Here is a 13,443-nt window from a genome sequence, read left to right on the forward strand (position 1 = left end):
GTTGCAAGCCCAAACGAAGAAATATCCCGACGTGACGACCAAAGAACGGCCTCCCACTCCATGGTGGGACAAAGAGTGCTCCGATGTCTACACGCAAAGATCCGACGCGTATCTGACCTTCCGGGATACAGACGATGCCGACGACTTTAAACGTTATTCGGAGCTTGATACCAAGTTTAAAAGCTTGACAAAGGCAAAGAAACGCGGATATTGGCGTCGGTTCGTAAACGAGACGTCGAGGGAGACATCAATGAGCACTCTTTGGAACACAGCTCGAAGAATGCGAAATCGTATAACGGTCAACGAAAGCGAGGAGTCTTCACGTCGGTGGATATTTGATTTTGCCAGAAAAGTATGTCCGTATTCTGTTCCAGTGCCTTTTACGATGGCAGAATTTTCAGTTGCCCTCCTGTCCTGTAACAATAACGCGGCTGGATTATATAGAATCAAATTCAACTTGTTGAAAAATCTACCCGGCAATGCCAAGAGGCGTTGTTGAACTTATCCAATAAGTTCCTGAAGCAAGACATTGATTGGAGGCTAGTGAAAATGATCGCCATCCAAAAACCGGTAAAAACCAGCTTCCGATCACAACTCTTATAGGCCGATTGCAATGTTATCCTGTACCCGGAAATTGATGGAGAAAATGATACTCCGTCGTTTAGACCACTGGGTCGAATCAAATGGTCTACTATCGGATAGTCAATTTGGCTTCCGCCGTGCCAAAGGGACGAATGATTGTTGCTTCCAACAGATATTCAGCTGGCGTATGCTCGCAAAGAACAAATGGCGTCTGCGTTCTTGAACATTCAGGAGGCTTTTGGTTCCGTTCCTATTGACATTCTTTCGGGTAAACTTCACCGTCAAGGATTTTCTCCAATTTTAAACAGTTTTTCGCACAATTTGCTGTCCGAAAAGCACATGCATTTTACGCATGGCGATTTGGCAACTTTTCGCATTAGCTACATGGGTCTTCCTCAGGGCTCATGTTTAGACCCCCTTCTTTACAACTTCTATGTAAATGACATCGACGAATGTCTGGCAAATTCATGCACGATAAGACAACTTGTAGACGACAGCTTGGTCTCTGTTACAGGAGCCAAAGCTGCCGATTTGCAAGGACCATTGCAAGATAAGCAAAGACAATTTGTCTGCTTGGGCTCTACAGCTAGGTATCGAATTCTCTCCGGATAAGACTGAGATAGTAGTTTTTTCTAGGAAGCATGAACCTGCTTAGCTCCAATCACAAATAATGGGTAAAACGATCTCTCAGGTTTTGGTACACACGTATTTTGGTGTCTGGTTCAAAAATAGTGAGAAATGCCATCTGCATTAGTGGACTGTTCTACCGAAAGCCGGAAACATCGATTAGGAAAAGTGATCATAATCTAGAAAATTCGCTTAGACATGGTTTTAGCTTGCCCTACAGGCAAGAGAGTCGTATCCAATCAAGATGAAGTGCAACAGTGATTATAATGGTTTGTTCGGGCTGGAAGATTTTGAATATTATGACGAGAGAAACAAAGTTTGGTGCGGTCAATTTCGTTTCTCTGATTAGAGATTTTCTTTCGGTGGCGGAGCGAGTTTCTTCGCGAGTGCTTACCATAAATCTATATGAGTGAGCTCAAGGTAGGCTTAAAAAAGCTAGTGAAGTGCGAGTGCAGGAGGATTGTTTCTCGCTCGTGCGATGCTTCTCGCACCAACATCATGGTTCAGAAGAGAGACGGGAATCAAAAGATAAGTATTAGAGTTGGTGATTTTTTGCTTGTGAATTTGTCGTTTGATTTGAATGGCTGAAAAAATCGGTTGAAAGAAAACAGTTTCATTTTCTTTAACTTTTGGCAATTTATTTTGTGTTTGTGACCGCATCTTCGTAGGTTTTAAAATTCTCTCGTTCAACCGCTTGCAGAGTGTGCTGGAAATTTAGGGGCGCAGACTGAAAAATCAGCGAGAACTTGTGATTCTTTCTATTTTCGTTTTTCTTTGCCTTTGGAACCTTATGATTTGCTGTCTGAATGTGCGGTAATCAGTGCTGATAAAAGTCATTTTCCCCAGCAAAATTCTTCGAAAATTACAGCCAATCATTTTCAATTTTCACTTCCAATGATCGCAGCACTCTTTAAGATACACTAGATTTTCGTCCTAGTAACGTGCTGTTATACTCAGATGAAATAGATCGCGCGCATCGTTCACGGTTACGGAATAAAATTTGACGACAAATCCAACCAAATGATTTTCACTTCAAAGCGAAAAAAAAAAAACAAACAGTCCACTTAACCAAAATAAACCTCACCGAAACACTTTTTCACTGACACTGACCGATGCCTTGACAATCTTCGTTAACTGATAAACTGATTTTGTTGTCTTGCTTCCATCGCCTGAAATATAATGAGGTGTTTTGACAGTTCACTTCCAAGCAAAAAGCGGGAAGGGAGAACTCTGAAAGGATTGTCAAAAAAATAACGTTTATGGATGCTTTTTTTCACTTTCACTCAAGAGTGTGAACAAATATCAACCCTGGCGGTAATGCCTTGTCAAGCGCATTCCATGATTGTTTTCCTGTACTGGAACAGATAGAAATGTACTGTTTGCGAAGCGTGCCATAAATCTTCGAACACGTTAACTATCGCATGACAAAATTGACCCAAACCAATAAGCTAAATGCGAAATATTTTTAACTTTTGTATAGCATTACAATATATGTAGTATGAAATTCATCATTCGTGCGTGAGAAAACGAATATCTTATAACTATCCTTACGGACATTTTACCAGGCACTCTTACTCTATGGTTTTCCAACCTTTTGGACCAATGTTGCTACACATAAACAATTTTTGATTTAATTATGTGTAAATCTTATTGGTCGGAGTAGAGAGCGATAATGGTCTGATGATAATGAAAACAATAAATAAATGATAACTAAATTTTGATTGCGATTATTTTGGCGTTTTTTAAATTAAAACTTTTTGGTTCGATATGCTTTTTTGCATTTCTCTAAGGTTTTGGGCTACGAATTCATGGACCTTCGCCAGTCCAAATCATAGAATATAATAGAATCTAATACATTTCAGATATTTACTAGACTAAATACACACTCTGACACACACGCTCGTGTGTGGCGTTACATTAATTGAAAACTGAATTGAATTACGCATATTTTTGCTTGTTATTGTTCATCTCTTTTTTTTTGTTATTTATCACTATTTAATTTATCTGCAGAATGCACATTTGGCATTTGACGAAAGGGCTGTCGTTATTTTATAAATACATAATAATAATAATCCTTATTCCTTTCAGAGAGCGAGTAATGGCGCTATAACCATAAGCTAAAAATGCTAGGACTAGAGTTAGTACTCAAGTTCCAACCGTAACAGTTGAAGCGAGTAAAGGCGCTATATCCTTGGTTTCGAAACCCGAACATTAGGATGAAATACCTATGTTCCATCCCAGGAGATTGGTCAACAAAGGAGTGTGTTTTCTTAGCTTTATCACTCCCTACGAATAAGGTATATTGAGCAAAATTATTTCAAATCGCCTGGAAATACGCGAAAATTCAATCGACCATTTTTGATTTGAATGAAACTTTGCACACGTATTTGGCTTAGCAAACTGAGCATTTTTCACAGGTGGAGAGAGTTTTTACACCCATGAGTTACAGTCTAAAAGGGCGTATGCCTTTTGACACAGGTTTTATTCAAAGCATTGTAGCCCAGAAACTGTTAGTTGTATAGAAAAACTGTCTGAGAATGAGTTGTAGGGAATTAAAAATGCACCATAAAAAAATATACACTGTACAAAAAAATTTTTTTTGACCAAAAAATATTAAAAATAAACATTAAATTTCAATTAAAAAAAAAAGAGTTGAATTTTTTTTTATTTTTTTTTTAAAGAAACTTGACGTTAATACGCAACTTTTAAAAAAAAGTCCAGGATGAACGAATGAAAAATATTTTTTTTATGGTAGATTAATTTTTTTATGAAAATTCTAATTCAAACATTTTGCAAAATATTTGTATTCTGATGATTTTAAAAGATGCAGAAAGTAATTTTGAATCAAAAAACTCTTGGTAGTAAACATTCTAAAGGCATTGGTTTTCGAGTTATTTCTAATTTAAGCTCGAAAAATTATAATTATTTAGGAAAATACACGTTTTTCTTAATTTGTCAATGGTTCTCCAGCAAAACCCATACATTCATTGAAATGCTCGATCAAAAATATACAATTCATTTTTTGACAACAAAACGATTGGGCGAACGGTTCTCAAGAAAAGAGTTAAATGTTCTAAGTGATATAAATATATATATATATATATATATATATATATATATATATATATATATATATATATATATATATATATATATATATATATATATATATATATATATATATATATATATATATATATATAAGAATCAAATATTTATTTTCGAGTTTTATTATCTTAGGAACATATTTTTTATGACATAGATACTTTACAGAACTAGTTTCACCTTATATTTTATATACATCATAAGTAAATGATTCGTCATCTTTTGAAAACAGCTTCGTTTGTATCTTATTTTCTGAAATCGGAACAAAAGAGTAATACTTTTGTGTGGCAGCTATTATTATAGATTTTTTGAAAATATTGCTCCATTCTGTTACTCCTTGTTCAGTTGTACCCAACTGTGTTTAGTTGTACCCAACTTAATGACATTTTTGATGAATTTTTATTATTTTGCTGATTAGACCAATCATACAATTCTTTTGCGCTTGTAATTGGATGTTCATGTTCTTAAGCTAAACTTGCATTTCCTGCCATTCGTTTTAATATGCAACCAATTGCATCGCATGGGCCTTTACCAGGAGAAGTCGCAAAAAAATGCCACTCTGCATCGACGTTATATTTTGTTTTGAACTTGCAAAGACGTGCAAAGTTTTTTTCTATTTTTATATTGTGAGGCAGCTCCATCAGACATTAATATCGCTTTTTTCAACTCTATTGTTGTTTTCAAAAAACTCATTAATTTGGCAATGAACACCTGAACCGCAACAGTATCATGATGGAGTACTTCCGATATTATGATGAAGCTGATATTCTTAAGTGTTCCAGATTCTGAATAGTAAACAACGAACCATTCATCCCGGTGGCTTGACTATCGTTCCAATAACTACACGAATCACAAATTGATAAAGACGTATTAAAATGAGCTTGACTGTTCAATATTTTTAATTTTGCAATAACGTTTTCGTTTAATTTGCGTAAGCTTGATGAGCACCGATGATCAGGAAAGGGTTTACAGCATTTGGGCTTGGTGTATTCCATTTTCACTTTATTCATCTTCACAAAATGCAAACTGTTACTAACATATCTGGAGTAGTGCAATCGTATTTATATACGAAAACAGATATTATAGGTAACCCAGTAGTTATTAGTTGCGTACTTTACAAACAGTTATTATTAGTAAACAAGTAGGTAGTGTTGCACGACAGACATAATTTTATATAAAACATTCGGCAAGGGGAACGTGTAGGTAGGCTAAGGTTTAGCGCTTGAGTTATTTATCCTATCGTTTTGTTGTCAAAGAATGAATTGTATATTTTTGATCAAGCATTCCAATGAACGTATGGTTTTTGCTGGAGAACCATGGACAAATTAAGAAAAACGTGTATTTTCCTAAATAAGTATAATTTTTCGAGCTTAAATTAGAAATAACTCGAAAACCAATGCCTTTAGAATGTTTACTACCAAGAGTTTTTTGATTCAAAATTACTTTCTGCATCTTTTAAAATCATCAGAATACAAATATTTTGCAAAATGTTTGAATTAGAATTTTCGTAAAAAAATTATTCTACATAAAAAAAAATTATTTTTCATTCCTCCATCCTGGACTTTTTTTTAAAAGTTGCGTATTAACGTCAAGTTTCTTAAAAAAAAATAAAAAAAAATTCAACTCTTTTTTTTTTAAATTGAAATTTAATGTTTATTTTTAATATTTTTTGGTCAAAAAAAATTTTTTTGTACAGTGTATATTTTTTTATGGTGCTTTTTTATTTCCTTCAACTCATTCTCAGACAGTTTTTCTATACAACCAACAGTTTCTGGGCTACAATTCTTTGAATTAAACCTGTGCCAAAAGGCATACGCCCTTTTAGAATGTAACTCTTGAGTGTAAAAAATCTCTCCACCTGTGAAAAATGCTCAGTTTGCTAAGCCAAATACGTGTGCAAAGTTTCATTCAAATCAAAAATGGTCGATATTCGACCATCGGTCATTTCGCGCGATTTGTCTCTATTACTTCTTACATACGGAACGGTTGGTACGGATTGTCCCCGTTCTTAGATTACATTGTATTATATTGCGCTACACAGTAGGCCTGGCCGTTGACAAGAAAAATGTATGGAAACCATTTTTAAAATGGTGAATATCATTTTCCAGGATCCTTTCAAGTACTGGCTGTGTTAGTGTAGACTAGACTAGACACGTATCTTGGTGTCTGGTTCGACTCTAAAGGCACCTGGGGTTGTCACATTAGGTATCTGATGAAAAAATGCCAACAAAGAGTGAATTTTCTTCGTACGAGAACCGGACAATGGTGGGGAGCACACCCGGGAGACCTTATAAGGCTTTACCAAACAAAGATCCTGTCTGTAATTGAGTATGGGTGTTTCTACTTCCGCTCCGCAGCAAACACACATTTGATCAAACTGGAGCGAATACGATATCATTGTTTGCGTATCGCCTTAGGTTGCATCGACCTATACGATATTTTTGGAGGTCCTAGCTGGAGTTCTACCATCGAAATCCCAGCTTCTGGAGCCTGTCTTCTCGTATTCTTATCAAATGTGAAGTGTTGAACCGTCCTGTGATCGAAAATTTTGAAAGGTTAATCGAACTTAATTCTCAAACCCGTTTTATGACATTGTCTATCAATCACATGTCCCAAAATATTATACCTGTTTCGAATAATCCAAATCGTGTCAACTTATCAAATACTTCTGATTCTACTGTGTTTTTTCGATACATCCATGATAGAAGAAACTCGTGGAATCCCGGATCATTTACGCGTGCAGCAGATCCCCAAAATTTTTTCCAATGAATATCGAAACATCAACGGCGACAATATGTTCTAAACTGACGGATCATTTCTCGATGGGTCCACTAGCTTCGGTATCTTCAATAACAATTTAACCGTCTCCTATCAGTTCGATAATCCTGCAGAATTAGCTGCAATTCAGTACACCCTAGGGATTATCGAAAAAATGCCCACGGACCATCAATTAATAATGCGCTAGAGGTGATTGAAAAATACATTTTTTAAACTTCGAGTGAATTTTTTGTTTAGGATTCCGAAAACATCGAGTCATTTATGCAAGTTCTCATGCGCTTTGCATAAGCGTGAGTAAAGTCCATTATTATTGAAACTAATTGATGAATATTTTCCAAACAACGCGATGAGTTTTGGCATCAATAATACTATTCAGTAGGAAGATACCTATTTCTTTCATCTGGTTCTATGTGTCAGTCAAGGACAGTTCATTCTTGGTTTTTTGACACTTTCACAACTTTGTATCCGTTTTTCCCTACCAAATGAAAACTATTTGGCTTGTATTTGATCCCAAATGCAAAAAAAATATGCAATAATATTGTAGCATAGCTAAAGGTAATAAGATAAGCTGCAAATTTATATTAGGAAGACCAGATATAGATAAGACTCCCTTCCAGAATGAAGAACCCAAGTCTGGAACTTCCATAAGTTTTTTCGACCATCTGAGTATAGTTGACATTATGCTGCTGTGGAAATCGTGGAAAAACACCTTCGTAGTGCAAATGTTGGAGATAGTTAGGTTGTTTAAATTCAATTTAAATTGAAACTCATAACCAAAACAATTGATCATTCCGTCCGCTTTCCTAGGTCCAGCCTGCATTTGTGTATTTATTCGGACTGTATTCGGAACAAAGACGAAAGGTTTTAAAATAGTACGCCACGGAAAAATAATTTACAATAAAAATACGGAGACTATGTATTGTTACCCAGGTACTTGACAAGACTGACGCATTTAACGGTGTGAAGTTTTCACTTTTATGTAACTTTGCCCATTCTCATTCCTTCCCAATTTCAAACGCTGAGACCGATTACAGATGTATGGAAATGTTAAACGATTTCTTGCTTGCCCTAGAATACAGCACCGAACTATATTTGAATGTTTTACACTTACCCATTCGTCCATCGACAAGTCGCTCCGATGCAGCCCCACATACCAGCATGGCACAGCACTCATCCGTCTTGGAAGGGACCTCGAAGCAGCCGGGATCCGATAGAGTTTTCCCCCGCTTCACGAACGGCCTCGCACACCGCGGCTCGCAGCGCCATTTGCCGTCGTCTTCACAGGTGCACCGTTCCTCGCATTGCCGGTCCACGGTTTGGTTCGTCTGAAAGTGAAGACAAGCGGTTGAAACGACGTGATAGTTGTTTTACAGTTCAAGCTAAGCGGATTAATTTCCCAGTTTGCTAATAGTCGGTATACCGCTCAATTTGAGCGTATATATCTGGCTGGACCCGTTTTAGTGACGAAGGGCGGAGAGATTAGATCAGGCAACGGTGAGCTAGTTAAAGTGTCAACAGTTTAACGCTAACGTCGTCATTTGTTTTTCATGCGTCTCATACATTTTGTTAATACAAAGTTTGTTTCGGATAAAACCAACAATACAATTTTCATTCAAAGTGCGATTAAACAATGGTTCTGCGTAACCTCTCTTTCGAATGGTAAACCTCGCTAAATAGTTCTGACATTGTTCACAGAGCTGGAATTGAAATTCACCTTACAAGCCGAAGTGCATCAAACCATTTCCGTTAGGCAATGCACAAGTCGAATGGTGCCATTTAAGAAAAAGAACAAAACGTTTGCCTGATGATGACAGTTGATGTTTGCGATGGTTACGCAAATTTGCATACTTGTTTCCTATTTGTATGCAAAATGCGCCGTCTTACAATTGGCGATCCTAACAGCAATACTCAGAGCTTAGAAACTTGACAATAAATCAGTGACTGGTACCAAAGCCAGTGGGTTTGTAAAATATTCTGATTGTTGTTTTGCTATGTTCACACACGTTGTGTATTTTTTTTGTGGACAATGAACCCAGTCTATTAATCTTAATCTAGTTTTGAACAAACAAACAAATTTCGTAAAATATTGATTGTAATGACTAAAAGATTTCTAGTATTAATTACAGTTGAACTGCAATGACATATTATTGGTTTGTAAAAGGTGTTAGGGTTCATATATTCAACAAATAATCTCGAATCAAATTCAATTCACTTCCGGTATTTCTCAAATAGATTTATTCCCGGACAAATTTGTGTGTGACTGTAGCGGACTGTTTCTAGGTAAACTCAAGGCTAACACTCTTTGACCAAGCGTCAAATATTTGTCACTTTTTGACAGATAAAAATTTGGTCAAAGATAATTGTTTGTCACTTTCCAATTTTTACATGTGGTAAACACGGGCAAACAACAATAATGATTCCAAATATTTGACCATTGCATTGGTCAAAGAGTGTAATACAGGCTTCAGAGGTGTTTTGTCTGACGAGTTAAACGTCAAAAATAAAAAAGTTGTTTACTTATTTCTCAAAGTGGTCCACTACTTCAAATGACCAATGTAGAAGGAAGAAATTATTTCACAACATAATCTTTTCAGAGCTTGATACACTTTTCCCAACGATGATCGACGGCTTCGATACCATGTTTATTGTGAGAAGTGTCGAGCTTTCTTATGTCCAAGTTTTATCTGTTCGATACACCTATTATAGCTGACAGCTCTTGCACTTTCATTGACTATCATCCATTTCATTTTATGTGTTTTTTCGCCATTCCGGTGAGGTCACCTCATTTGGTTATTCGCTGTGAGGTTCAATTTTAGAGCTCTTACTCTCTGCCACCGAACATTTTTCGATTCCAAAGTTGTAATACTGGATGGAGATGAAATTTTCAAATCAAATAATTAATCATATAACAATGACCGGTTGTTTTCATGTTTACAATTGCTTTTTCATCGTTTGTTATCGATGGTTGTTACTGGCACGTGTTTTTTCTCAGACCTGTTTATTCAATAAAATATTTAATATTGAGAATTATTATTATTGTTTCTGGATAGCAATACATTCATGCTCGCTTTATCATTAGAGATATGTATTAGAAATAATTGACAAACCTTTTGAAGTGTGTTTGTTTCATTTCCGGTCAGGTCACGTCGACAAATCTGAGTGATTCTGAGTACTTTCGATCAATAAAATCTCAAGAAGACAATAATAATCGAAGTTGGTAATGCATCGCATTTTGTGTCGTTTCTTTTGGCACGGTGCTCTGATATTTAAAAATTATTTGTCAAACAATTTATGAAAAAATCATCGTCTACCAATCAGAGGGCTATAAAATTATTTGAATTTTCATTTAAAAATATTGAAAAAAATGAGATCTTACACCGATTTTTTTTTCAAAAACAGAGTGGTATTTTAAAAAATCGGTCACCTCAAGTTTTTTTTGAAATAGGGTTTTCAAATAGAAAATTTTTTTGCCTAAAACTATTCTGAACAAACCAAAATGAGCATGTACTTGTATGGAGCCGCTTGAAAAAGATTTTATTTAATTACCTACTTTTCCTTAGGAGTGTTTAACTTTGTTTCAGGAGAATTTCGGGCAACTAAATTGTTATTTGTTATTTTTTTCAATATTTTTCTAAAAAACTATTTCTTTCCTACTAGTGATTTCTAGTCATTTTCTCTACCTCTAATCAGTATTCAGATGTATCGATTAGCTTAAGAAACTTCAGCCCTTTACAAATGTAAGTAAAGATTAATTTTCGAAAAAAAAAAATGCTTAGGATAGTAAGGCTTATAAAACTAAAATGTTCCATTAAACTCTAAAAGGGTTCTGCCAATTTCTCACTCGAGTTGGCGCAAAATATTTCTTTTATGATTTCTGCTTCGTGAGGAACCTTAAACAGACTAAGATGAATTCGTTCCGTAGAATAATTTTAAAAAAAAAAATAATAGCTGTCCCGGCAGATTCCGTTTCGCCCATTTTTTATTCGAATGATTTCAAACACTCTAAATTGATTTCAGCTTCATCCAAAGCTTTAACTTCCGATTTGTTTATAGTCTGCAAATGCATTAACTAAAACTTGTAACTATTGGTTTTATCGAAATGAGAACATCCTTGCCTTCCAGCTTTTGTACATCACCTCGATTCTCAAAATACCCATATTGGATGACATTCGGTAGTTTTCAGCTAATTTCCAGAAAAGGAAGTCGTCAACTTGAATTTAAAAATGGCGTGTGGAGTTCATTTGTGGCCTCTGAGCGTCATTCTGGTTCCGAAAATACTGTCGAATCGCTTCATAGTGACACCGGAATTTTAGTATTCAATATGGTATATGAGGTTGATTTTGGGTGGCTTCGTCACGATTACGGAAATACGCTTATTGGGAGGTATTTGGTCACTTTCGGCTGTTTTTCAGAAACAGGAAGTCGTCATCTTGGATTTCAAAATGGCAGGTGGAGTAGTTTTCAGGCCTCTAAGCATTATTCTGGTTCCGGAAACACCCATATTGGGTGATATTTGGTCATTTGTTATTTGTTATTTGTTATTTATTGTTAAATCATCTGACACATTAGTGGTCTTAATGATAATATATATTACTAACTAAATGCTAATTAATATTTACAAACGATAAGAAACACTTTAAAAACAATTGAAACACGCTTCAAAAACAATTAAACCTGTCGTCTACGAAGAATTTGTTTGAATGTTGTTACTGAGATGTTAAAATCGAATGAATCTGCTACGACGTTGAAGCTAGCTGACATGAAACGAACGGGGTCATGTTGCCCATATGATGCAGTGCGATGCGGTAGCAATAGAAAGTTTCTCCGCCTTAAAGACCTTTCCGGAGCATACAAATTTAACTGCTGCAGAATTTTCGGGGCGTCGATTTCACCGGTTAAAATTTTGAAGACAAACACAGCCTGTGTATCGAAACGTCTTTGCTGCAGTGTTTCCATGCCCAAAAGCTGGCAGCGATCCGAGTACGCCGGTAGCTGCTGCGGGTCTCGCCACGGAAGAAAACGTAAAGCGTACCGTACAAATTTCCTTTGCACGGATTCAATTCTTGCAATCCAGTTTGCGTTGAATGGACACCACACTACGGAGTTTGTTTCAAGGACAGATCGCACCAGAGAGTAGAATAATGATCGGAGGCACAGTGGATCATGAAAATCCGAGGCTACCTTGAAAATAAAACCGAGTTGTCGGTTCGCCTTTGCTATGATCTCATTATAGTGTGGCCTGAAGGACAGGGCTGAATCCAACGTAACACCCAAATCTCGGACCTGGTTAACCCTTGTCAGAGTTTGACCAAGCATAGTATAGCTGAACATTTCCGGAACATTTTTCCTATGGAACGAAATCACACAGCATTTCAGGATACTAACTGTCAACAGGTTAATGGAGCACCACTTTAAAAAAACGTCGACTAGTCGCTGAAGTTCGAGACAGTCTGAAGTATTTCTTATTGTCTTGAACAACTTTACATCGTCTGCAAAAAACATTCGGCAATTTTCTGGCAACACCAACGATACATCATTTATGTACAAGGCAAAGAGCAGTGGTCCTAAATTACTGCCCTGCGGAACGCCTGATACATTTGAAAAATGAGCAGAATGTTGCGATCCAATCTTCACGTAGAGTGTACGATTTACCAAATAGGACCTCAGCCATTGTACCAGAGCGGGGGCCATTCCAAGTTTCTCCATCTTAGCGAGCAGGATACCATGGTCGACGCAGTCAAATGCAGCCTCAAATCAGTATAAACCGCATCAATTTGGGCTCCTTCGGTCATATTCTGCAGGCACGTTGCAGTGAATTGAACGAGGTTAGTAGCGGTAGAGCGTTTTGGATAAAAACCATGCTGATCGATCGAGATATAGTGTTTACAACTAGCGAAAAGTGCATCATAAAAAACGATTTCAAATACTTTTGAACAAGCGCAAAGAGAGGTTATGCCTCTGTAATTCTGCACGTTGCGTTTGTCACCTTTTTTGTGCACCGGAAACATGGTCGATATTTTCCAACTGGTTGGAAAAACACATCGTCGAAGCGACAAGTTAAATAGCAAGCATAGTGAGCGTACGAAAACAGCTTTACATTTTTTCAGGACGCAAGATGGAATGCCATCAGGCCCAGGAGCGAAAGAGGAATTCATTTTGTCGATTGCAGCTTCCACTTGGCGGTCGGTAACCGTGAATGAGCTGAAGTCAATGACGTCTCTGGGGATACCATCTAAAGCTGAATCTATTTCTGTAGTTGTAGCAGTAGAGCAGCGGAAGATCTGCTGAAAATGTTGAGTAAATAAAGCACACTTTTCGAATGTCGTGTTTCCTTGACGATTATTCAAAAAC

The 13,443-nt window shown here is 36.6% G+C and overlaps 1 protein-coding gene across 4 annotated transcripts in view; it reads right to left on the minus strand.

Annotated features, from left to right (window-relative positions):
• LOC129727577 (putative epidermal cell surface receptor) overlaps positions 1-13,443 on the minus strand; it is a 127,654-nt gene that overhangs the window by 25,727 nt on the left and 88,484 nt on the right. For all 4 annotated transcript variants that reach the window (XM_055685547.1, XM_055685546.1, XM_055685544.1 and 1 more), the window contains exon 4: positions 8,204-8,417. In XM_055685547.1, coding sequence (XP_055541522.1) covers positions 8,204-8,417 — 214 coding nt within the window. The remainder of the gene's footprint in view (positions 1-8,203; positions 8,418-13,443) is intronic.

This window comes from Wyeomyia smithii, chromosome 3 (assembly GCF_029784165.1).
Source record: "Wyeomyia smithii strain HCP4-BCI-WySm-NY-G18 chromosome 3, ASM2978416v1, whole genome shotgun sequence".
NCBI lineage: Eukaryota > Metazoa > Arthropoda > Insecta > Diptera > Culicidae > Wyeomyia > Wyeomyia smithii.